Source organism: Passer domesticus, chromosome 5 (genome assembly GCF_036417665.1).
Source record: "Passer domesticus isolate bPasDom1 chromosome 5, bPasDom1.hap1, whole genome shotgun sequence".
NCBI classification, from domain to species: Eukaryota; Metazoa; Chordata; class Aves; order Passeriformes; family Passeridae; genus Passer; species Passer domesticus.
This window is the reverse complement of record NC_087478.1, coordinates 28,503,058-28,528,467: the sequence shown is the minus strand read 5'-3', so window position 1 is coordinate 28,528,467 and position 25,410 is coordinate 28,503,058. Positions and strand designations below refer to the sequence as shown.

General features: G+C 41.0%; 1 protein-coding gene across 2 annotated transcripts in view; it reads left to right on the top strand.

The window, feature by feature from the left end:
* The first annotated feature begins 9,394 nt into the window (after positions 1 to 9,394).
* Positions 9,395 to 25,410, top strand: part of NELL2 (neural EGFL like 2) — a 132,633-nt gene continuing 116,617 nt past the window's right edge. The window contains exons 1-2 of one of the 2 annotated variants that reach the window (XM_064422490.1): positions 9,395 to 9,837; positions 10,010 to 10,138. In XM_064422490.1, the coding sequence (XP_064278560.1) occupies positions 9,783 to 9,837; positions 10,010 to 10,138 (184 nt within the window). In that variant the 5' untranslated portion in view covers positions 9,395 to 9,782. The remainder of the gene's footprint in view (positions 9,838 to 10,009; positions 10,139 to 25,410) is intronic. The other variant, XM_064422491.1, reaches the window with a different exon arrangement.

Sequence of the window (25,410 nt, the reverse complement as noted above, 5' to 3'; positions counted from 1 at the left end):
TAGACAAGCAGGAGAATTTTGTATTATTTTCTATGGTAAAATAGTCCCTGTAAAATAGTTTCTTATTTAGTTGTAAATAAGAAAGAAAATATAGTCGTTCTCTCTTACATGCAATTCAGCAAGGCTCTCCCATAATTTGTTCAGACCCTATTAATGAGTATAAGCAATTTAAGCAGTTTGTTTAATGGCCATATCTCTGCAGTTGCTTATGCTGAACATAATTTCCTTTCCTGTTGCTAGCTTTGCAACAAGTCACAGGAGTTATTTACAGACACCTTAGTTTTATCTAATTTAACAGCTTTGTGTTGTCAGCAGTTTTGCCATCTCATTGTACTCCCTCTCTTCCTGGTCATTAATAAATAGATGGGGCTGGAGAAAAAGTGGAATTAATCCCAGCAGTGATCCTCTGGCACAGTTCCTGTGGCATCACACTCTTACCACCTTTTCATCCCAGTTATCTGCCATTTATCCCCATACATTTCTCTTTCTTTTAACCCATAAAAGCCCTTATCTCCTACCCCAGGGCTACTGAATTTCCTTAAAAGCCTTGTGGTGAATGATACTATCAAATGTCTCTGTAAATGCATATCTTGTGATTCTCTTTTAGTCAATATTTTGCTACCATTTTGTAACATTTGTACAGGTTAGAAAAGCACAGTTTATCCTCACTGATAAGTATATCAATTTATCTCTGCTAAGCAGTGCTGACTTGCAACTTATTCATCCTGATTTTTTCTCTCTCTCCTACATACCACCTGCAGGTGTTTCATAAGTACTTTAAATTATTTTCTCAGCTATTTTGTCCATTAATGAATTAAGGTTTTTTAGATTTCTGTTTTGAGGGTTATTCTTTAGAGCTATTTTAAAGATTGCTACAGTGTTGGCCATTTTCCAGTTACCCAGAAATGTGGCTGTTTTAATGATGAATTACATATCTTTAATGATAAATTATGGTAGGCTGAAACTGTGCTCCATTCTCAGGATTTCCTCAGTCTCCGATAAATTCCATTTGGTTCTATGAGTTATTGGAACCTATATTTCTGAAGCTATTATACCACTTGTAATTTTGATATCTTTTACCCAATAAAAGTAAGGCTTTCACATCATTGCATGTAACGTCAGAGTAAAGATTCACTCTCAGTCCTTCTTTTCTGACTCCCAGATGAATCATTTACCTTCACTGCAATCTTTCCTCACCCTGTGATATAATTCTTTACACTTAGCAGTCCAGTAAACCTACGCAGCTTTCCATATCTGATTTACTTGCATTGCTTCTATGTCATCATGCCTTTGACTGGTTTTGTGTATTTTCTGAGGTTCAGCTTGCTGTATGAGTTGTACTTTGCCTGTCAAATCTTTCATTTTATTTGCTATGCTTTAACTGAGTATCCTTTCCTGAAAGATGCTTTGGGGATAAAAATTATTCCTGGAATTTTACCAGTTAATTATCCCATGCCTTGCCTTGTTTCTTTGTTCTGAACTATGGAGATCTGTTAAAGCACAGGTTATAAATAGCTTCCACTCTAAAGTTATGAATAACATTAAAAAAAATATTATTTCTCTGGGAGAAAAATACCTGGTTTAAATGCTGATATTTTATCTTACAATGCTGATATTTTGCTCAAGTTACTGATCTTGAATATGAGTCCATTCACCCAGACAGGTAATTCTATCAACTTCAAGGTAAATATTCATGTAAATAAATCATAATTATTCTCATAGTAATTATTGTACTTGGGACCATACTCTCTGAAACAAATTCAGTAGTTAATGAACTCCATTACATGTAGTATTTCTTCATGCTTAATCATTTTGATTCATGGCATGTGCAGTGTTTACAGAGCTGGATTTGTTTTTTTCAGATGTAGAATTTGTGTGTTAAGAGTCAGTTTCTCCTACACACGTTGAATTCTGTTCAATGGTTTAGGTAGCACATTAAACTCTTGCATTTATCTTCCTCTAAACAAACTAATCATTGAAAATCTTTTGATATTCCCTTATAATAAGAGTTTCTTACTCACATTTGCTTCATTTCTTCCCAACTTAGTACTGGTTTCTCAATCATCAGTAACCCTCCCCTTCTGTTTCTCTGTAACTTTTTGTTATTTACACACCTGTGATGAATCCTCCTCCCCTCATTCAAGAAGATGTTATTTTACATGTCTAATATATTTCTCAAGATTACACTGTTATTAAAACTCAAATCCAAGAAGGCAAGGAATTTCCAGGTTCTAAAGCTGTTTTTCCAGCAGTGGTTATGTACCAAAGACATTGACCACCATGGGTTCTGATTAACAGTCTGCCTCCCATACCCAAGCCTGTTAAAATACATGATCTCAAAGTTATATCTGCTTGAATAAGTAATGAGTGAAACTACAGGTGATGTTCATGAGAAATGCCTCGTGCTCAGACTTTTGAAAAACAGACCACTTAGATTAGGACTAATCAAGTATTTTATGATGAAATAATTTTCTGTTAGAAATAACTCAAGTGTTAGATTCTCACTAGCAATCGAGACAAACCAGGATAGAAGAATAAGTTGTAATCAGATGAAGCAGATACTTGAACATGGCCATCCTAGCCCTACATGCATTTTTGTTATCCAGGGCACATAGAATGGGATCTAAAATATATGACTATGGATGATAACTTTAAAAAACAAACAGGCAGAAATCTTTCTTTTCATCTTGTTTTTCGAAAATTTAAACAATGGAATTTACTTAGTATCATATTCAGTAATGATTATATAACATTAATTAAGAATTTAAATTTTGTAGCTTAAAAACCAATGCAAAAATAATATAGAATTTACACTCCAGAATTTTGTATCAAATTCATTACCAGACTGTTCTGACTCTTTGGAATTGGGGCTTTTATCCTTGTCAGACTAACCCAGGAAGTGTGGGCTGAGGTACAGTGTGTATTTCTTGTTCTTAACGATGCAAGTCAGGGTTCCCTTTGGCTGCAGGGAGATTTGGTGAGACTGGGACTGGGCATGTTTAGTCTCTGCAGTGACGCAGGGTTCAGAAATCTCCAGGCACTGCCAGAGTGCAGTGCTCTTCTAAAGCACCTCTGGGTGTCTGGCAGCCACCCAGCATGTCCCAGCTCTGCAGGACCTGAGCTGATGTGGCTTCAGAGCTCTCCTAGCAGGACAGCCAGATGTGGCTCAGGTGTCTTCACCAGGGTGTAAACACCTCCCCCACTACCCCGGCTGCTCCCTCTCTTCTACATTTTTCTCTTTAGGCAGGAGAAATCCAAAGTCCTTTAGGAATTGGAGTTTGATACTGTTACTGCTACTACACCATACTATACCATTTGAAGGCTTTCTTAATTATTTGATAGACTGATAGAATTATTGAAACTATTTCCATTTGCCTAATATATATAACTTTGGGTGTGAAAACTGTACAGATCAAGTTTGAAAAGCCTATTATTTGTCAGGCAGTTTAAAAGATACTGTGATACTTTCTCTCCCAGTACTGCAGAAGCAATTAGACTATATTGGGAGATTTAAAATTTGTACCTTTGGGGTCACAACCATGTTTTAAAATATTTTTTTCCTCTCTCTACATGCAAGAGCCAAAATCTAGATTAGCTCAGCTGAAAACTAAATGGATCATGACTGTTCCATGGCACTCCAACCCAGGACACATCAGGCAGACTGGATGTTTTTAAGCAGTCAGTGTTAGGTTTGGTAAATCTGTTGATATGGCAGGTTGAGCACACAGAAAGGAAAGGAGAGCCCAGCATCACAAGTGTCTCTGGTTCTTTCTGAGTCAGTGCAGTCTGGGAATGGGGCTGAGGTCTTGGGACAGGGTCTGGATTTGGTCCCTGATCCAAAGTTGTCTGAAATGTCTGAAATCTCTCCACTGGCTCTGACCATGACGTTAAGCTGTAAAAAAATCCCCCCGTGTGTATATGTCAAACACAAACCTGTGTTCTCTAAAATGCCATCTTTTAATGGCAGTAAAAGACAGAATTCCTTGAGGATTCCTTAAGCCTCTTGCAATCATTAAAAACTCTGCTGCCAAGTATGAATTTGTTCTAATTTGATTCTCAGATACTAGATGGTGTTTTCCCTTTGCTTTCTACAGAAAGTCTTCTATTACCAGGAACTCTCTCACAGTTTTAGTACTTGTAGATGGAATTATCTTATTATATTAGGTGGTGGAATGAAATTACACCCACCTTCTTTTAGGGACTCGTACTCCAACCCGTGTCTGGCTGTAGTGAGGGCTGCATAGATATTTTTCTCTATTAAAGAAATAAAACATACAATATTAAAGTCTTTTCATGCCAGCTTTGTTATCATAAATATCTCTGATGGATATGCTGATTCATTTTTTAATAGGGGATAATACTTCAGATGAGAAAATAATCAAAACACAGAGCACAGGTCAAGGTAATTTAACTCTAATCTTGCCTAGTTGTTATTGTGATCTGGACAGACAGAACTGAGATAATTAAATCTTGATCATGAACTATCATCTTCTTATTTCATATGGTTCCATGTGCCAAATACAATGCCAGCAATCCTAGCTGACATTTTCTATGAAAAGACTTTTTAGGCATCATAATGTGTGAAGGCTGCCAGCAGGGCAGTCTATCACTTCTACCTTACATCAAAGGGATGTGCATTCTCTTGGAGGAAGAAAATAAAGCTAGTATAAAAAATAAGACTTTAGCAAGGAAGGTTAATGTGGGGACCTTGCAACTCAGAAGAGTCTAAGTTCAAATTTAGGAAAAAGACAGCACAACCAACCCTTTCAGACTTTCTTCCCTGCCCTTGAATCAAACAAGAATCTTTGGGAAAACTCTGAAAATACCTTTTTCTCTACCTCTCATTGATGTAATTGCCTCCATTTCTCTTTCTGCACTGAGAAGAATGAGGCTGTACAACCACCTTGTGATTTCCACCATGCCTAGTGCTGCTTCTCCACTGCTGACTCCACCAGTCCACTCACCAAAGCTGCAACCTTAGGCTGTGAAGCATAATCAAGTGAAGATGGTATAAAACACCAGGAAGACATGAAGCATTCAGAGACTTAAGGTGTGTTCCTTAAATAGCTACAGTCTTTGTTTCACAGCTCCATTTTTTGATAGCAAGTAAATTCTGCAATTACAAGTGGGGCGATATCAAATCAGTATGAAACATTCATAACTGTAGCTAAAATTGGGTGATGTCTCCTCAGCTGATGCACGCTTGAGAGGGATGCCTTTGATGCCAAAGCTTTTTAGCAGGGCTGATACTGTCATCGTTGGGTGTGTAGCTTACTCAGTTTGTCAGTCTCTGCTGGGACTTCGCCAAGTGCTGGATTTAAATCCCAGGTTCTCCTGGTCAGAAAGGCAGAGTGTAGCCTGCAGTGTGCAGGATGCTAATACTGGTACTAGCTCTCGCCTCAGGGGGGCTGCAAGACTAAAAAATTGCAAGGAGAAGATGAGCAAAGCAGATGCTGTGCACACAAGTTTGTGTGTGAGAAGGAGAGAAAGAGAGAGCACCTGTATGAGAGGACTTTGCTAAAGGGCAGAAAGCATCAGGGGAATTGGGAAAAGAAGACTGTGCACAGTTTTCTGTGCTTTACAGATACAAATATAAGGAGATATGTGCTGAAAGGAGAGGGAACCACAAAAGGAGTTCACAGATCTGGTCAGGAAGCTGGCAAGAAACAACCATCTGATAAACAACTGGGGTTTATTTAAAAACAGCATCTGAGTTTGTTCTTCACGGTTGAAACCATCATTTAGAAAACAAGTGAAAATGGGTGCAGTGGTCTCACTTTAGTCCTTCATGGCATTTTACACATCATCCAATAGCTGTACCATTTTTACATATGACTGTTTTCATAGATAGAAAATGAGGATCATTATGATATATAGTGGGGAAGACAGAAGTCCACATTGAAGGGTATTAACAGAAAGTGCTGCAACATAAATTGCCTCTTGCATTTTCCCTGAGTGTAACTAATAAAAAGTCCTCAAGACTAGCAGTATCAAATTTACTCAAATTAAAAAGCTGCTTCTCTGTGACAACAGACTATTCTTGTTCCACTTCAAAAAGTATTAATTATGGAACATCATGTTTTACAAATATTTTTGTATAAATGCTGCATTAAAGCATTATTATAGTGTTGAGTAAACAACTCTGTGTTTTGCAATATACTCTCAGAAAAAAAAGTTGCATCAGTGTTTTATAAGTAGGTCAGTGACAATTCCTTATGTATTTCTTAAATTCACATGGACTATCCAAATTCCAGCATAGAAATACATGGATAAAACTACTGTGAATAAAATATTAATGCTTTTCTTTAAAAATAAATAGACCCACATAAGCTGCAGTAAGAGAGGTAACACTTTCCTGGTGCAGGATTGTCTTCTGCATGCTTTAAGAGCTCTGCTTGGTTCAGTTTATTGCCATATAATTAATATGAGTGTAATTAATATGAGTGTAATTAATATGATTGCAATTAATATGTGCATAATAAATATGAAATTCCCTTTGCAATGAAACCATTCATGAATTTGGGGGTTGTAACACATGCTTTATTTCTTCATTTATATGAAAATTGTTGCAAATATAAGATATGGTGACTGACTCCAGGGTTGTCTCCTCAAGAAGCCTTTTTGCTTACACTTGGACAAAATGTGTTTGTGTTATTGTTGACACGTTCATCGCTGTGGGATTAGAGGATGCCATTTCATCCAAGAGGTTCTGTAAAGAGAAGGCTGTTTTAATGTGAATGCAGTAATACCTGTGACCAGGTGGTATTTCAAAGAAAGCCCCAGGAGAAGAATAGAAAGTGCAAAAGATTACTCTTGTCTTCTACAGATGTTTCCTTGAGTAATCTCACCTCGAGCATTTGTAGGGGTAAAAACCATCTTAGCTCATCAAAAATCAAACCAACCAAACCAACAAAAAAAACCCAAACCAACTCAAAAAACCCCTCATCAATCAACCAAATATCTCCCAAAACCAAACAAAACCCAAACTACTTCTAAGACATCTAGTCTTTGGAAAGCCTTGAAAATTGCTGAGATGTGTAAAGGTTAGTGTCTGAAATGGGCTTCTTCAGAAGCTTTGCTTAACATACAAAACACTTCCACTGATGCACCATTTTCTTAGGTCTGTCATCGTTTCCATGCATGGAGTAGATTATGGTGAGCTCAGTATGAAGTGTTTGTAGTTCTCTTGGCTAAAACACATAGTTTCCATCAAAAGGAACAGCATTCCAGCCATCTGAAAGTATAAAAGCAATTTTCTTTTAGGTATTTCCATAATATTCAAATTTAAGAAGGGACATGCCCCAAAAAAAACTGTGAAACTGTGGTTATGGAGTAATCAGAAAATGATTCCATGGCTAGGCAAGTATTTGAAACATTTAATCATCAATATAATATTCCTTGTGTTGGTGGAAATCCTCCTATTTCTGCTCACTTACTTCTTGGTTAGCTGAATACTGTCACTATTGACATTTCACATAGCAGACACACAGCCCCATGTAATGTGTATAATGTCTGCCTTGGGCTCCACATAGATCTGGGGGAATAGGTAAAGCAGCTTGGATGATGTTTTGAGTGACTTTTCATATATGTGAATATGAGTAGCCACACCTTGGAGATCTTTTGAGAAAGAAGTAGGTTATTAAAGGGATGTGTTTCCCCTGATTTACATGCTCATGTTGCTTTGGCAGCCTCAGCAAATGGAGAATGTCACTGTCTGCTGGCAGCTGCAAAGGACTTCAGGCAGAGGTTTACCTCTTTTGGTTTGTCCACTTTTATGCCTGACCCAAATGGCAGCAATGCTTATTATGCACCATTTTTGTTCTGGATGTTGAACCTATTTCTTCACAAATTAATTGCTTCTGGCTGACTTATCTGTAACCAATGTGATTGAAAGAGCATGAAAACAATCAGTGATATGTGGCTGTTGCCTGTTTACCAAGGAAACCTTTGTTAAGACTGCTTTGGCAGCCAGTGGATTTCATGAGTTCGGAAGCACAGTTCCATGTTGGCAACAGGCTGGAGACAAAGCTTGGGTGCAGAAGAGGTGCTAGGCTGATTGGCATGGGTGGGATGCCATTGATGACTATGCAAGATACAACATCAGGGATGCTGTGTGACCAGTTACAAGGGTGATACCAGCAGCAGGTTTCCTTTATTTTTTGTTTGTTTTCAGACCAGTTGGAAACGTGAAGTGGCTATAATGGCTCCACCAACTGGAGATGAACCTTGTAGCTCTTCAGAGGGTTACATGCATGTCGAGCACACTGGAATTGAACTCTAATGCCTATGCTCTGGATTTGGGTTGAGGGATGGATTGCATTTCCAACTTTCATGTATAGACACTCCTCTCTCTCCCTCTTTTTTCCTTTCTTATACGAAAGAGGGTGTTTGCTTAGTATGGTGCTTAGTGTCTCAGTTGGTTAATTTAGTCCACAAAGGAGATTTACCATGGACTCCCACGGTTGTCTTGGGGGGGCGGTCCGAGGGAAAGAATCGCTTTCTCTTTCAGCCTTCATAGTTATTGCTGAGAAAGATGTGAAAGGTTACTTGTAAAGATTTTATAATTTGCAAAGACCATAGAGGATGAACTCGGGGGAGGTCAATATACAATACTGGAATCACCAGGTGATGTCAGGGTCTTACTGACATGCATGTGAATTTAGGGGAAAAAAAAACCAAACAAAAACAGTCCTTCATCCTGCAGAATTTGACAAACTGGCAACAAGACATTTCTGCCCTGCACATTGGGAGTCTATGAAAGGAAAGAGAAGAATAAGGCTATTCTTAGCCCCCTTTATAAGCACATAAAGTACGGCACAGAAATGTCACTTGCTGGGGAGGTAGGATGGTTTGTTAAAGAGGACAGGACCGCTGTGTAGAATCGTCCTTTACGGCAGGGCAAACGAACCTGCTCTTGTCAGCCCCACGCCAGCTCCGCACATTCCCATCTCAGTCGGATACCGCAAGCGTCCTGATTTCTTCCCTTCCCTCCCACCTTTCCCAAATTATTTTTATTCCTGCTCAAAGACCGGCGGTTTCGCCAGACCCTGGACGGCACCACCTCGGGACGGGAACGAAGCGGTGACTTCAGCACTGGCAGACGCGAACAGCCCGCAGGCAGGGGAGCGCCCCAGGGTCACCGCCAGCGCCGATCGGCCGCTGCCAGCCGCGGCCCCGCGGCCACACCGACCCTCCCGCCGCTTCCCCGCAAAGTTCCCGGCGGAGCCCGCACCCCGGGTCGCTGTCCCCGCCGCGCCCGGCGCTCCCCCGGCGGACGGGGCGGCACGGCACCGCCTCCCCCGGCCCTGCCCAGCCCTGCCCGGCCCGGCGGAGGCGGTGGGCGGCTCCCGTGGCCGTGGCATAAACCGGCGGCCCCTCCCGCCGCCGCCGCTGTCCCCGCTGGACGGCGGGGAGGAGAGCGGCGGTGCGCCGGGATCCGGGCGGAGGCTGCGGCTGCTCCCGGCGGCGGGCCGGGAGCTGCGGGCACGGGCGCGCCGCCTCGGCTGCCGCGGCCTCGCTCGCACGGCGGCAGCGGCGGCAGCTCCGCCGGGCTTCCCCATTGTCTGCCCGCGGGCGGAGGGCTGCGCTGCCCGCACGCCCCCAGCCTCCCTTTGTGTGCTCCGGCCGGCGGCGGCGCGGCGCCCGCCGTGATGCGCGCTGCGGGGCGGCGCGGGGTCCGCGCCGCTCGGTGAGAGGCGGGGAGGGACCCAGCCCGTGCCCCGGAGGCTTTTCGCCCGCAGCAGCCGGAGAGGGGGACTATGGACTGAGCGCATCGCTGTACCATGGAGTCGGGCATCCGCTTGAGCACGCTCTGCCTTCTCCTCTGCCTGGGGCCAGGTAGGCGGATGCTGGAGCCGCCGGGAGAGTACCGGGAGCGGGGCCGGCGGAGCTTCGCAGCGGCGATGCTCTGGCCCCTGGGCGGCCGCAGGTGCGGAGAACGGCGGAGGTGCTGCGGGGATGCTCGGGAAGTTGCGGTGTCGGCGGGTGGCTGACGGCACTTTCTGGTCAGTTTCAGGCTTTGGCGTGGACCCCTCGCTGCAGATCGACGTGCTGTCCGAGCTACAGCTGGGAGGCTCCACGGAGGGCGTGCGCCAGGTGCCGGGGCTGCACAACGGGAGCAAAGCCTTCCTCTTCACAGGTACGGCCGCCCCGGCCCCGCAACTCCGCCCGTGGCCGTCGGGCCCCGGCGCCGCACCCGGGGCGCGCCCCCCAAGTCCCCCCACCGCCGGAGGTTTGCTCGCTTTGAGACCTCGGGATCCCGTACCTCCCCTTCCTGCTCGCATTTCTTCTACTCTTCTTTATCGCCCCCCTCCCATTATTTCATAATTTTTTCCCTCTCACCCCATTTTTTTTCTTTGACTGGTAGACGCTTAATTAAAGTACAGCAGGAACGGGGATGGCAGATGGCATGTTTTGTGAGTCGTGGGGTGCGGTGATGAATAATAGCACCACCCACTCTACTGCTTTACTTGGGAAACGCTAAACATATCCCAGTTCCAGCTAAGGAAAACCTCACTGAAAGTTTTATGTGAGTCGAGCAAAATGTTGACATGAAGTGCCCCGAAGGAGGGAGGCAGATGGCTTGAAATAAGATCAACCTTTTTTTTGCCAAAGGAAAGTGGCCCTTTGGAGCTTCTGTGACATACCCCTCCTGAGAAACAATGAATGAGTTTTGGTCTCTTTTAGTGCTTGTGATTGTTTCTTTGTTTACAGTGGGAATAGAAATAAAATAGTAGTCTTCTCTCTTCCAGAAATACATTTAGGGGTTTTATTAGAGGTTATTAAAAATCATTAAACTTTCTTACATTGTAATTCATAAAATACTGTAAAATAACTCTCAATACCTTGTTGAATATATTGGCATTGCTTACATTCCATACACTTGCTCATTGTCAGTGTGTTTTTGAATTGCACTTTAATAGCATACTGATATGTTAAATGAAGCTGGAATCGATAGTATTTTTAGGAAAAACCCCAAGTATATCTTAATTTAAAAAAGCGCCTAAAACTGGCCTTTAGAAGCAAGTCTCTTCTCTGCAAGATGATTAAATGCTCCTTAAAATCTATGACTAAGCAAGAAGATGGAATGTGGCTCAACATCTGATGAAAAACAAAGAAATCTCCACCTCAGCTTGCACTTTCAAGATAGGGGAACTTCATTGTTGGTATCTTGTGTCATGCCAGGAGTTTAGCTTGGATTTGAACAGATTCCTAGTGCAACAGGGAAGAGGCTGTGTTTCATACACAGAAGAGTTATGATCCAAGGGAGATAAGATCTAGAAAGGGAATTTCTTTTTCATGTTTGCATTAATGAGATAATTTATCAGGAAGCTAATAGTTGCCAAAGGCTTTTTTTTTTTTAAGGTGACCTCTCAAGCGGTGTTCTTCCCTGGAGCTGCCAGCATGTGTCACTATGGACATGAATGTGGAGACACATGGGCATATGTGCTAACAAACACTGGCACATGCTGGCTTTAAACATCTGTGATGTAAACATTGTGGCTGCAGAGCAGAGACCTCTGTGAAGGGGGTGACTGCTTAGCATGGCAATGCATTTGTGGGATTGGTGTTGTGTCCTAAAATAGGTGTAATTTTTAAGGCATGGTTCTGAGTTGAAGAGCCATTGTGCTATAGTGGATTGGGGTGAGGGAGTGGGGGGAAGTTAAAACGCACTTTGTCTTCAGTGGTAGCAGGATTTGAGGTTTGGAAGAATAAGACTTGCTGGCATATTTTCCCAGTGTCAGGACGAAATATTACTGTGTTACTGAGGAATTACCTTTTTTCAAGTTTTTCTCTCATTCTTTGCAAGTACACTGTACAAGTGTACATAGTTCCCAAATGGGTTAGCAGTTTATTTGTAACAAAAGAAGACAGGAGTTTTAAATTTTCCCAGCTGCCTTTTTATTTTGTTGAGAACAACTGGAGGAATAACAAGGATGAAAACACTTGTTTCTAAATGGTGGTTGAAGTCACTCAGTGTCCCTTAGGAAGTCTTTAATACCCTGCAGGACTGGAGATAATTTTCCCTGCTACTGCATAAGATGACTACTGATTTTCTTATAGTGAATGGGGTCCTTACTGAGCAGAGAGATTTTAATTTTTGAGCTTGCATTTGGAAATAGAGAAATTTCCTTCCTTGATCAGACCACTGGGTCCACTGAGTAATTTTTGTTCTGCTCTTAGAACTCACACTTTGGGAACATTGCTGCAATGTGTACCTTTTAATGTATGTATTTGCAGTGTGTGAATTTCAAATACGTGTGTGTTGCCTTGAAATTTGGTTTGTCTATGTGTTTTTTTCCTTATTCCAGCTGAAGCCTTAGTCCTAGACAGAAAAAATTTTGTGAGAATGACGCAAATGACTTTAAATGGTCTGTGAACTTACTCTGGAAGCTCTGACTTGTGATCCATCCTTTGCCTCTTGGTTTCTTCAGACAGCAAATATTTTCTCGTATCATATATGTATTTACAACACTTTAGTATGTTGCCTTTTTGGTAGACCTCGTTCTCAACAGATGTAAAGCCTTACTTTAGATAAGCTTAAACCATTCAGACGTCCTAAATGCTGTTCTCTATTTTAGAAGGAAATTATGAATGTGGCATGTTGAACTGCCAACAGGTAATAGACAATTAAAGATGTATGATAGGAAAATTATATATATAGTTAAATCAGTTTCTAGGCAAAAAGTCAGTTTTGACTGCTTAATTAGATGTAGAATCAATTTTCAGTATAGAGGTTTAGCATCTGATTGGCTGTTCTGGCAAATTCTCCCTTGTGTAAGTGACTTTTCAAAGGTACTTGTATTTCTAGGTCATGTAAGACAGTAAACAGTTACTCTTTAAATGTAGTTTTAGTCTGGCACTGTCCAGTCAAGAAAATTTAGATTATACTAATACAGTCTTGTGTCATGCCATGATTTAGAAATAATGTTAGCCATTTGAAATCTGCTGTTACTTGGACTTTTTTTTTTTTGTGTGTGTGTACTTGACTTCAGCAGATTTAGGTGCTGGATTCTAAAGCTTTTTAGGTGTCTGGTGCTCCTTGGTTGTCATGAATGGTAGCAACAGAATGCCACTGTAATCTGTGTCTGGTTAGCTGCAGGGACTTCTTTTTCTGGAAATGTGATTTGCAAAGTAATTGTAAAATGTTCCAGTGTAGCTTGTGGGAAGATACAATTATGAATAGAAAACAGGAGGAAGTCTTCAAAAATGTTAGTGTTGCTGCATGTGAACATCTGCCAGCACTTTCTAGCCAACAGCAGATATTATTATGTCAAAATATGTTGAGAAGAAAATGACTCCTCTGCTGGTCAGAGCAGCAGAACAGAAGTCAGAATATCTATGTCACTAATGTCTCTCTGTTGGCAGCTGTTTATGTAAGTCAGTGAAATTTTCAACACCTTTGTTCCTCCCTTTGCAAAACAGGGATGACACTTGGGTAAAGCCCAAACTAGATGGGTGGACTGAAGTGTAATTAATGTAGTTAAAAACAGCTTTTGGAGAAATACACATTGTCATTCTTATAGTTCTTTTCTGTAAGGAGATTAATGTGATTTGAGGAGATAGGTGAAGATGAAAGTCCAATGTAGCTATTTTCCTATGCAAATGTGGAAATCATATTGCTTCAAGAGCACTTGTTGCATATTTAACCTCAGGGGATTTTTGAAGAAGCAGACAAAACCACAGCAACAGAGGCTGAAGGATGAGGAGGGTTTTGGATGACTGACTTCAGTCTGTGCTAGGAGATATAACATGAAACTCATGCAAGGTCCCAGTGAAGCCAGATATTTCAAGTGGCAGTAGGAAATAATGTTCTGAGGTGTGACAATCTAAAGAAGGGCTGCAAGAGTAACTTGGTCTCTGACATTTCACTCGGCAATAACATTCTGTCACCCTCGCTTTGAATTCTGTATTATCTGTACTTTATAGATAGAGTATTTCAATAGTCTTTCTGGGTCTCTCTTGTTGAGAGCAGATACTGTTCATCAGGCTGTTTTTGTCCAAACAGTGTGTGTGTCTAGTGATAGAGACACTTTCCAACTGCCTCCAGCACCAATGGAGAGGAGTAGAAGGTACACTGTAAATCAAGGGATGAGAGGCAACACAAATGAAAGCCAGGTGATGTGTAAGGACAGTATATGCCCATCAAAGGGTGTATATTCTCTTCGAAGGGCAGGCTAAAAGGTGCACAGAAGAGTGCAGTCAGATGGTTACAAACACAGAAACATGCATTTAAGGAAAAGATAAAAAGGACATGTCAGTCATGAAAATGTGAAAACTTATGTATCTGGATGCAGAATTTGAAATTTATTCAGAGGAGGGATGATTTTAGAGGCAAAATATGGTATAGTCTGATGGGGATTGAGATGTGCTATGAAACACCAGAAAATAATTTAATCTGTCAGTGGGATGAATGAAAGGACTCGGCAGTACTGTTGTTTGAAGTGGTGCTGGCTGGCACAAACTACAAACCACCCCTAAAGCAGGATTTTTGGTATAAGTGATGTGTTATCTGTTGTTGTATGACTGGATCATTAGTGTGTTATTTTAAAATACTAGCATGAAAATATTACTCTATCTTGTATCCCTTTGGAAAGTTTATTCTGTTTTGTTTCATGATGTCGTCTCTGGGAACTTACTAAATAAAGAAGCTAAAAAAATCCTTAAAAGCAGAGATGAGTAAACTTTTTGTCACAGAAATAGGATTTACTTTGCCTATGCACTTCACAACACACTCTGCTTTTTCCTTGCCACCTGTCATTGAAACAGTGGGCAGATGCTTTCTCCAGGTTCCAGCTGAGCCTGCTGAAAATATTACTGTTCCCAGCTGCTCATCACTGCCCAGAAGCTAGAGGTTACTGCACCCACAACTCTTCCAAAGCAAGAGATTATACGGGTGTTCCCATGTCTGCTGATGGTAAAATCAGCCAGCTTCAGGACTGAACCTGGCTGACTGCAGTGACATGGATTACAGTCCTGTAAAATCCCCTTTCTCCAGCTGTATCCATTTCCCAGAGGAGAGGTAACAGACAGCTGGGAATGAGGATGTTAATGTTGCCAACTGTCTTAGCTGACTGCAAAGTGAATATTATCTGCAGCTTTTTTTTTCTTGCATGCAAACTGTTTTCACTCAGAAGCACTGAATCCTCAAAATGTGGGTCCTCCATCATAGAGATCATCTGTAGATAACAGAAGTTTTAATCAAAGTTTAATTTCAGTAGGCACTGGCATGTTTTTTGATGTTAGAAATGCCTAATGTAAGCAATTGCTCTATGACAGTGTGGTAGCCAGAATGGTTTTGGTGTATCTGGAATAACAGCATAAGCTTTCCCTTTGCTGCCTTTCACTTCTGGAACTTTCTAAAGTCACCTCTGCACCTGTGCAAACAGTGACCACTGTGGTAGGGCACTGCCAGGATTGTGATTAATGCTGCTGGGGAGCCAGGCTGGGTGCTGAAGGAGAGCAGAACTTTGAAAAGCTGGGCTGCTTTTGCTGGTCTGGCTGCTCCTCTGAGACATACCCTTCCTCCAGAAGGACTTAATATTCAGCATCCTCTTCTGGGAAGTATCTGCTGCTTGAAGACCCCACCCAAAAAAGGAGATAGCATATGAGGATCCTGCATCAGTTTTCCATCCCAAACCATGAAATTTAGTGCATGGAGAACTCTGATGCACTTGCCCCTACAGAATATTCATGAATATGCCCAGAACTGGAGATTGTTGCTTGCTAACTGGTTGTGCTGGTTTATCTGTAAAATAAAGGGGAAAAAGTTATGGAAGAAACACTTAAATATCTTGAGCTTCTGATTGATGCTTGTAATCGTACAGTAGAGGGTAGGGCTGAGAAATGGAAAGTGAATGGAGACCTAAAGTACCACAGATACAGAAACTGAGAGAAGAAAAGCTTGTAATCCCTGAATGTAGTCATTAGTGCAGAGTTGACACAAATAATGTTAAGGACTGACATAAAACTTGGCCTGTGGCATTTGGGGATTGCAACTGTCTTATGCTGGAAGTTTCTAATAAATATTGTGGCTGAGAGTGTGTATTAGGCATTACTATCACAGAAGTATAAGTGTTAAGCAACAAAGTTGTTTTAAGTTCAGCTCTAAAAATTGTCATTTTTCATTCCAAGGAAAGTATTTTACACAAAGTGTTATTTTGTTTTCCTTTTTGTTTGTTTGTTTTGTTTTCTTTCTATTTTCTGCAGGGGGCTTTTTCTGGGGAGGGAAAGGTAATAAACTCAGAGATTAAATATTCACTTTAAAGCCTTTAGGGTTGCTTTTTTTGTTGTCTGTCGCTTGTAGGGTTTTTGTTGTTGTTGTTTTTTTTGTTTGTTTATGGGTTTTTTCCCCTGATTTTTTTTCTTCCTACTCTTCTCTCTTTTCGTGTGTCTTGATACGGGCTCTTGTCACCTTTCAGTCTGTTAAATTCCAGCATGACTTTGGTGGCATTGCCTGGGCTTGGTAGGACAGCTAACATCTCGAGCCTTTGGAGTGAATTAATATTTGCATTTATTTATCAGCAGGGTGTGACTCAGTTTAAAGCAATGTTGTGTTTTACTGTGTTCTTGTGGACTTGAGGCTGTGCTTTCTACAGCCAGGTTGTATCTGATACCTGCAATAAATTCAAGTCCCTGGGGGTCTGTTTTCTACTGGGACAATGATGAATCTCTGAATTTTTTTAAATCAGTGTCTGGTTGTTCAGGTTAATGAAAATAACCATGTATTGTTTATACATTCAGTACTGCCCTAAACAATTCATACTGACTAACAGCAGACAGAATTGCATTTGCTTCTTCGTGCCTTTACAATGAGGCCTCTTCTAGGATATTGCAAGTACAAAATCCTTGTTGGGGCTTGTATTATCTCAGGGCTCCAGCTGGCAGTTTTGTTGGAAAGCTGAAGATGAGTGTAATGTACAGCTTGTAGGAAAGACACGCATGAAAGGGGAATACATTACAACAGTGTCCATGTGGGGCAGAGCCCTGGTTGGTGCTGTGAGAAGGGACCTGATGGTGGGAGGAGTGGGGCCCAAGAGCCTCTCTCCGTGTTGATATCCCTGTCAAGAGCAGGCAGGTGCAGATGGCTGCTCACCTGGCAGCCTCTCCTGGCAGTGTGGCAGGGAACAGCGGTGTTGGCTGGAGTTAAAAGATGTGATGTTGACAGCAGGACAGCTTCTGTCCTGTGTGCCACAGAGAACCCAGCACATGCAGTGCATGTGCCCTGAGAGGGAGGACAGTGACCCTTCTAGGTAGCTGTCAAGTGCATCTTTCCATATTGCTGGGGGAGGATTGCATTAGCAAGAGGAAGTGATGGGGAAAACAAGGTCTTGCTACCCTTATGTAATTACTTTTGCTGTGGCATAGTTCTGTAGTCACAAAGTGTGCCTGAGACTTGCTAGGTTCATCTTTCTTTTTCTTTCTTTTTTTTTTTTTTTTGGTGGTTTCTTCCTCCACTGCAACATGGCTCATTCTCCAGTGAGATGCCACAAAGGACAGCAGCATTTCCTACACATCCCTTTTGGATCATTCACAATGTGTGTTTTCCCTCTACTTTTTGCTTATAAGATGTGGGAAATAGGTTTTCTACTCTCCCCTCCTCCCCAGCTTATGTTCTTCTAGTCTGTATCCTCCAGGGTATACAGGTGCTACCTTGGAAAAATAGCTGCAGGTATAGTTAACTTCACTGTTTCCACTGAGTCTTAAGGGATGTACGGCACTGAGTTCATAAGTTATTTAAAACCATTGGTAAGGGCTGGAAATTTTATATAGCTGTCATGGAAAACTGTAATTCTTTGTAGTGGCTCTTCCCTCTATTTCGTCCCATTTGTGCCAAGGTGCAGATCCATTGAGCAGCTGCATTCTCCCACCTGTACTGCTAAGGCACAGCTGAATAAGGGATGAAAAAGTTTTTTTCACTGTTGAATTCTTTTTTTCTGTCCATCTGATTTTCCCAAACTCCTCTATATTTTGTCTCAATGTTTAAGAAATGCTATTTTTTTCCATCTTTGCATTGTCCAAATTATTTCCTCTCAGGAAAATCTGAGGAGAAATATAAGGGTACTTTCTACTTCTTCTAAGTTTTAAAATTATTTTTGCCTGGACGTGTTTTCCACAATAAATTCCTACTATGAATGCTCACTTAGATATTTCAGCTAGAAAAAAACCCAAATTCTGTAGCCATTTTCAACATGGAAGAATTTCACAGCAAAATTCTTATTATTTGTTAATGTTTTATTTGCTTTTGCTTTTTTGGTGCAGGCTTTGTTTTTGGGGGTGTGTGTGATGCTGATGACTTCAGAGAGACATACCAACTTAGAACAAACTGACTTTCAGCTTGAGTCATCTCATGAGCAGCTGCTTGCAGTTTTGGGCTCTTGCAAGGTGCTAAAGCAATGGGAATGGTCTAAAAGGACCTGTAGGCTGAAAGAGGCTTCCAAAGACACAATGTTCAAAAGGCTTTTAGCAGATTAACATATTTGCTGCAGCACCAAAATTGCTGTGATAGACTGTAATGTTTCCAAGGGAGCCATTACAATCAATATTGCTAGCGATCCATAACTGAGAACTCTTTTAGTGGAATTTGAGTGGCTATTTCCTTCTCTGAAAACATGGAGTATAATAACGAAAAGACCTCCAATTGTGGAGTTAGAGCAATGTTTATACTGTGTTAGAGCAATGTTTATATAATTTCCCCAGCATAAATGCTTATTTAAGTATAATTAGATGGCATTAACATCCATAGTGTTTATCCTAAAAGTGAAGATGACATGCACCAGCCTCGACTGTGTCTGGATAGCCGTCAGTCTCTAGATACAGCTGTGTAATGATCCAGAAGGGTTCCAAAGGATCTTTTCTAATTTTGAGGTCAATAATCTGTGTTTTAATAGCTCTCTAAGCATGCATTTGCATATTGTGCCCCAGCTGTTCCAAAGGCACTCTTAAGATTTTCTGTAACATTAAGTAGTATGCCTTGAACTTGAAATAGTCCCTAGATTTGCTCAGCTCTCGTTCAAGGAAGAGAGTTGACTTGAGGAAAACCTTATGTACCCTGTTCAGTGTTGCTCTTAAGAATCCCTGCACACACCATTAGCATAAGGAAAGCATATGGGAGTAAGAGATCTGGGAGGTTGAATTAAAAAAAAAAAATGCGTCTGGGTTATTGCATTCACTCTGGGTTTCTGCATTTCAGAAAAATATCAATGAATTGCAGGGACTGAAGAGAAAAACAGCAAACCTGATTATACAGTAACAAAAGGACTGGCTTAGTAAGAAAGCTTTTGAAAGAACTTGAGCATGTACAGCTTGTCCAAGAAATGACAAAAGTGTTGTATGATAAGTGTCTAGTATTAGAAGATTCTTAGTGGTTTAAAATGAAGGAATTATTTAGTATTCAAAAAGGTAGAGGTAGGAGTAATGTAATGATACTACAAATGGAGAGGATTTAAGATAAAAGGAGACTTTCACAGTGAACTAGTTTAGATTGTGCAATAGCTGCTGAAACGAAGTGGTAGAAATCTCTGCACTTTTGATTTTTTTTAGAAGATAGCCTGAAATAAAATATCTAGGAAGCATTAGCTTTGCTGTAGTCACTGTACATAGTTGTTCAGGTAATAGGCTAAGGAAAGGATGGATGACCCTTTAAGTCTTTCTGTACTCTGGAGAGTGGGAGTGTTGGTGAAATTGATCAGATGGGGAGAGTTTTTCAAAGACACAAAGTAGCATCAAACACCTGGTACACAATTATCAAACCAGTGCCTTTGTATTCTCCAGAAACTTGTTCTATGGTGCACTTACATATATTTTGATGATGCTGGGCTGAAACTAGCCTACAAGAGCAAATTAGAGCCTGGAAACATTTTATAATTTTAACTCATTCAAGTTTATACACTGAGCATGAATTTAAACCTGTAGCTGATTCATCAGGGCTAGTGGACACATTCACAGAAGCATGGACTCCGTTAATACCTGAATTAAATTAGAACTTCTGGAGAATCAGAACTCTGGTCTTTCCCAGCTTTCTTGAAATCTCTGGTAAAATCTACCTGTCTGCTCTGCTCACAGCTGAGTTGTGTATATGGTATCCCTTGATATCTCTCCTCTTTGATTTGTTCTTGTCTCTCCTTTTGAATCATTCCCAATTCAGAAACATCTCTTTCCTTTTTCTGGCATCAAAACAGATATCCTATGAGTAGAGATTTTTCCAAGTATGCCATTATGGTTGGTGATATTGGTGTCCTACCTCTACCCTCAGGTGTGGTCTCTCTTTCACTTCCTGTTTCTGTAGTGCTTGAATTCTATTTACAGTTCAGTACAGTTCAGCCTTCTCCCCCCATCTGCCACTGTTTGCTCAATGTGCTGCTGGAGACCTGTGGCTAGCAACAGAGCTGTTGGATGTGTCCATATTCAGATACAGCTTTTTCCAGTGGTGGCCTTTCTCCCCCTGCCCTGCTTGCTCTATTTTTGCTGTTAGGCTACAGGTTTAAGTTTTCTGGTGCTTTATCTCTGTCAGTGGCTGTTGGCCATTCTCTTGTGTCAGAAGTTAATCTTTCATGCAGACTGCATGGCTGTGGTCATCAAAATGACCTCATATTAATGTTTTCTTAAGCTCACCATTGTGTTGTGTGAAAAGAAATCAACACTTGAAGTCTTAACAGATAAAGTTTTCATTAGTTGAAGGCAGTGGGCAAAAACCAGTTATACCCTAGTAAGCCAGGGATGAAGGAAAACTACGATGAGAGATCCAAATCCTCCAAGGGGGAGAAACAGATTCTTCCTGGAGAAAAAAGGTAAACCTTCTAGGTCATCCACAAATGATTACAAATTACAAGAAGTCCTTTCCAGCCTAAATGAATCTGTGAAACACAGGCGTGAGGAGTTACGTCTTTAGGAACAGCATACTCGTCACAACAAAAGGAGGTTTTGAGAGAAAATGAGTGAGCAGAGAGCATGAGTGAGTCTTACTGACACTTGCACAGTGAGAACCGAGCGAGGGGGAGACGTGGTGTGTTGCTGAGAGGGTATTGGATTGCCTACACCAAGCATGATCCTACTTCAGAGGTGCCATGGTGGGTGCTGATCTTATACAGTCTGTCATTGTATGATAGTTCACCACTGGCATATGATCTATTTGAGAATTTGAGTTGTGTCATACCTTCAGAGAGAAGGGTAGGGCTTGTGATGCAGCTTGATCTACATCTAGCATAATCTGCTTGCATGATTTATTATTGCCATTAAGTTTGTACTTTATTGTTTTTAATTGATTGGACTTTGTTTACCTTTGGTAGCCTGCCTTTCATTTGGAAAAGGCTGGCAACACTAGCTCCTTCTCCTCCTCCTGTCCTCCCCTTTTGCTATGAATTGAATAACTGTTAAAATCCTGGCCATGCTATACAATGAAAATAAAATTAGTCTTTTTGCAGTTCTCGTGTGTGTCATGCCCTTATTACAGTACTCGTAGGGCTGGAAGATGATGCATTGTTTTTCTTCTGCTCTTCAACGTCCCAGTGTTAACAGCATTTCTTGGTGTGGTATTTTTGTTTGTTGTTAGGTCAGTTTGACACAAAGTGCTCATGTGACAGTATGCACCCAAGCATAACTAGGTGCATATGCCACAGATGGCAGCTGCAAGGAAAACAAGGCAGGTTTGATTTTCTCCACAGGTTCAAGGTGTTCTCAAAGCAGCTTCTAGAAAGCTGTTTTGTGCCTAAACAGAGTTTAGTTTTATATGTTTATAAACACATATATATCTATGAAGCTATAGTAGATGTAACGTTTTAAATATAGCTGGGATCTCCATTGAAATGAAGAAACAAAAGAAATCCCACTCTGTGCTACATCATTGTCCTTGTTCAAACAGTAGGTTTTATATTGGTATTGGCTGTGAAAAACATAACATAATTCTAAGTAGCAGTATGTGATCCTACCTATGAAGGAGCACATACAAAGCATCTTCAAAACTTAAAAAGGGTTTAAAAATAGTGTTGGAGTATAGGCTAGGAAAAACTGGTAATCAAAAAAGATATTGCATCTTATAATTTATAACCTGTAACTTATAAATCACCAGAAAGCATTACAATAATAAATACATGGTGCACAGCATACTGTGCAGCACACATTTTAATTTCCTAGGAGTGGAATTTCAGTAACAAGAAAAGAAATCTTTTATCTTCATTATTTTACTGTCATGTAATAGGTCCCCAGTGAGTAGCACCTTCTCTCCTGGTGATAGTATCTAGCATGATGACAGTTGCTGTGAAGGGGATAGTATTTTTGGTGTACAAGGAACAGAAGTTTTCTGTATTATGTATGCCTTTAAAAATTCCTGATAGTACTTTTGTATGTGTGGTGCTTCCCTGTGTGTTGATCTATACATTTCCAAAATTCCCTTCAGAAATGTTCGGAAGAGCACATTCTCATTTTCTGTGGCAGTTTGATAGGAGGTGCTAGTGTGGCAGGGTCTGTATTTCTTGTTGGCAAATCAGCTGTTTCTGCCTCCTGTGCTGAGAATATCGACTTCTAATCTGGAGTCCTACGTGTTCAAAGTTCAGCTTTGCCTGCAATTAGGTTTCTTATCCTGTCATTTGCAAAAGGTTTGAAAAGTTGTCAGAAATACGCTATTGCAGGTGCAGTGACTAGAACCTATTCTATAACTATTTATCTTTTATTTACTTTTTGCCTACTGAGTCCACTTGTTCATGGGCCTGACATTTTTGGAAGAGCATGCCTGACTTTTTGTGGTGCAGCTGGGCTACTTTACCTTATAGGAAATGATTCCCACTTGTAACCCTGGTGCAAATTCCCTCTTTGCTGAAGGGACAACAGCCCAAGGAAAGATGAAAGATGTCTAAATGTGTTAGCATTGTGCACTGGCAGGTTAAGACTAAGATTGAGAGAGCTGTGGTACTGAATCCATCGCAGAACGATTCAGTCTCATCTGACTTGCCTTGGTTTCTAGAAGCAGCTGGTTGCTGCTCAGAGGCTTAACCCAGCCACTAGTATAATCACCCCCAAACCTGTTTTGTATCATCTCTTGCAGAATGCTTCTAGGCAGATTTCAGTGGTAATATTGTCAGTTCACAGGGAATATGTATTATATTACAGACAGTCATGGGTTTGCAAAGGCTATCCTGATTCAAGCCTAGTTGTCCAGGCTCTCAGTACCTTTCTCTCCGCTTGTCCCACAGTGGATTTGTTCTCAGCTGTGTCAAAATGACTTTAAACATCAAAGCATGTAGTATATAGGTGAGCCAGAGTTTTGTCCAGGAGTGATATGATTACTGTTTTTGGAGGACATAAGTATGAACAGCCAATGTAATTGGGGAAAAATGTGTTCAGAAACAGGTCTTCTAGTCTTTTGTGTCAGTCCCTTGTGACTTGTGGGACTTTGCGTATGGTTTGAGCTGGAGGAAAGCCCTTGCTGGATGGCACACCAAAGCTGTAGCTGACATTCAGAACAGAGGAAGCTACAAAGCAAAGGCAGTTGGAACCTCCCCAAATGCTGCAAGAACAAAGTGTGACATTTCCCCCCTTGTTTTTATTTGATTTAATGATTTGGCTTCAAGTCAGTTTTTGTTTCGATTGTTTCATTTCAGCTGAAGAGCATTTTGCCCTCTTCCTTTTCTCCTTCTCATCTACTGCATTTCTATCTGCATGCATCCTTGCTGAAGCATTTCTTTAGTGGAAATACGAAGGCAGAAACACCACACCACGGGGATGTCAAAACTACAAGGGCAGTTTGTGGGCTATGTCCCTAAACAGTCTGTGGGGTATCCCAAGGTCCTGATCGTGCCACTTGGGAAATTAATTACTGGAGTCCTTGTTCCTGGCATTTGTGAGTGTTTGTTCAGGGGAGACCAGGTTGGATCCAGTTTATGGGGGCTCTTGGGTGCACAGAGGTCTGGATGTACCTGGTTGTATCCTGATGTACGTTTTGATTGTAGTCCTAGAGTTCACCCAGGTTTGGGAACTGGGCAGTGCTCCTGAGCCCTGTAGTGTATGCACACCCTTTGGGAATGGCCCCAGTGGGAGTCTTATAGGGTTAGTATATATCTTGTAGTCTTCTAAACTTCAGATGGAACTGCAACACCTTCCCCCAGATTCTTGCAGAGTTCCTTCCTACAGCCTTGGAGGATCCAACTCAGGTTCATGTGGATTTCGAAAACTACAGCTGCTTTTTTTTGCTATTCTCTCTAAAACAACAGGGAATATTTGAGAAGGGAATAGAAAAATTTATAGGTAAAGTAATTCAAAATGTTTTATGAGCTGATCTTATATATCAGTTTAAATAGCAAAACAACCAGCTTTTCTCCTGAAGGATTTAATGCATATCACATCTAGCAAGGCTTTGGTCTAATAAAGGTTGTTTTACTTCTTTATATCTTCATTTTTCATTAGAGGAATGCAACTCCTGAATTTGAATGCACTGTGTTCCACTTAAAGTCCTGCTGTACTGTCAGCCTCGTAAAGATTTTGCTGTTGGATTGGCTTTGAATGCTGCCTGGTTGGCTGGGTGCAGCTTAGTTTATATTTGTTATCTAAGTAAAAGAATCATATAAATTAAACAGTTGCCCTTTGAAGACTGTGTGGAATCCTAGTTATGAAAATATTAACCAAAAACTTCAATATGGGAAAGTGACAGGATGTGAATATATGCTTGTGATACTCATTCCTCCTAGTGTACGAAATTGAAACAAAATTGAGCCAATTATATTTCTCAGCCTCATTTTAGCCTTCAGCCCTCCTTCTCACAAACCACTAGAATTTAATTTGGATAGTTCAGCAGAGCTACAGTCAGATGCGGAATTGATTTATAGATGCTGCTATTAAAAGCTGATTATGTGCACATGAAACAAACTGTGGAGCTCAATTAGTTAGAATTCCTCCTTCAAAGACTCTTCTGCAGGAATATGTTTTATAATTCAGTTCATACTGTATGTGTACTTTTAGATGCTCTTAAAAATTTGAGAGCACACCCTTTGCTAGGAAAAGGTACACATTCCATTTAATAACTGTTTTATTTTATTGTGGAATATGAATGGTAGTCAATGGCTTGTCCTAAGTCTTTCCACAGTGTGATTTAGTATGCTCCTGGTGCTGTGTATGAAAATATTCCTACTTTCCTCCCATGACTTGTTCATGGCTACTCCCAGCACTTTTTTTTCCTTAGTGAGGAGGCATGGCTGGACTAGTTGAGTCTGGATCAGTAGCCTGTAATAATTCCTCATAAACTTTTATGAATGCAGTTGTCACCACACGGATGATGAGAGCAGTTAACAGGCTGGTGACTGCAGAAGGTAAAACTGCTTCTTTCTGCACTACCTGTTTGGACTGGTGGAAGTGAGTCCTGGTGAAAGTTCCTTGCTGTCTTTGTTAAAGTGCAGTAATTATTATCTCACAAACATGACTGAA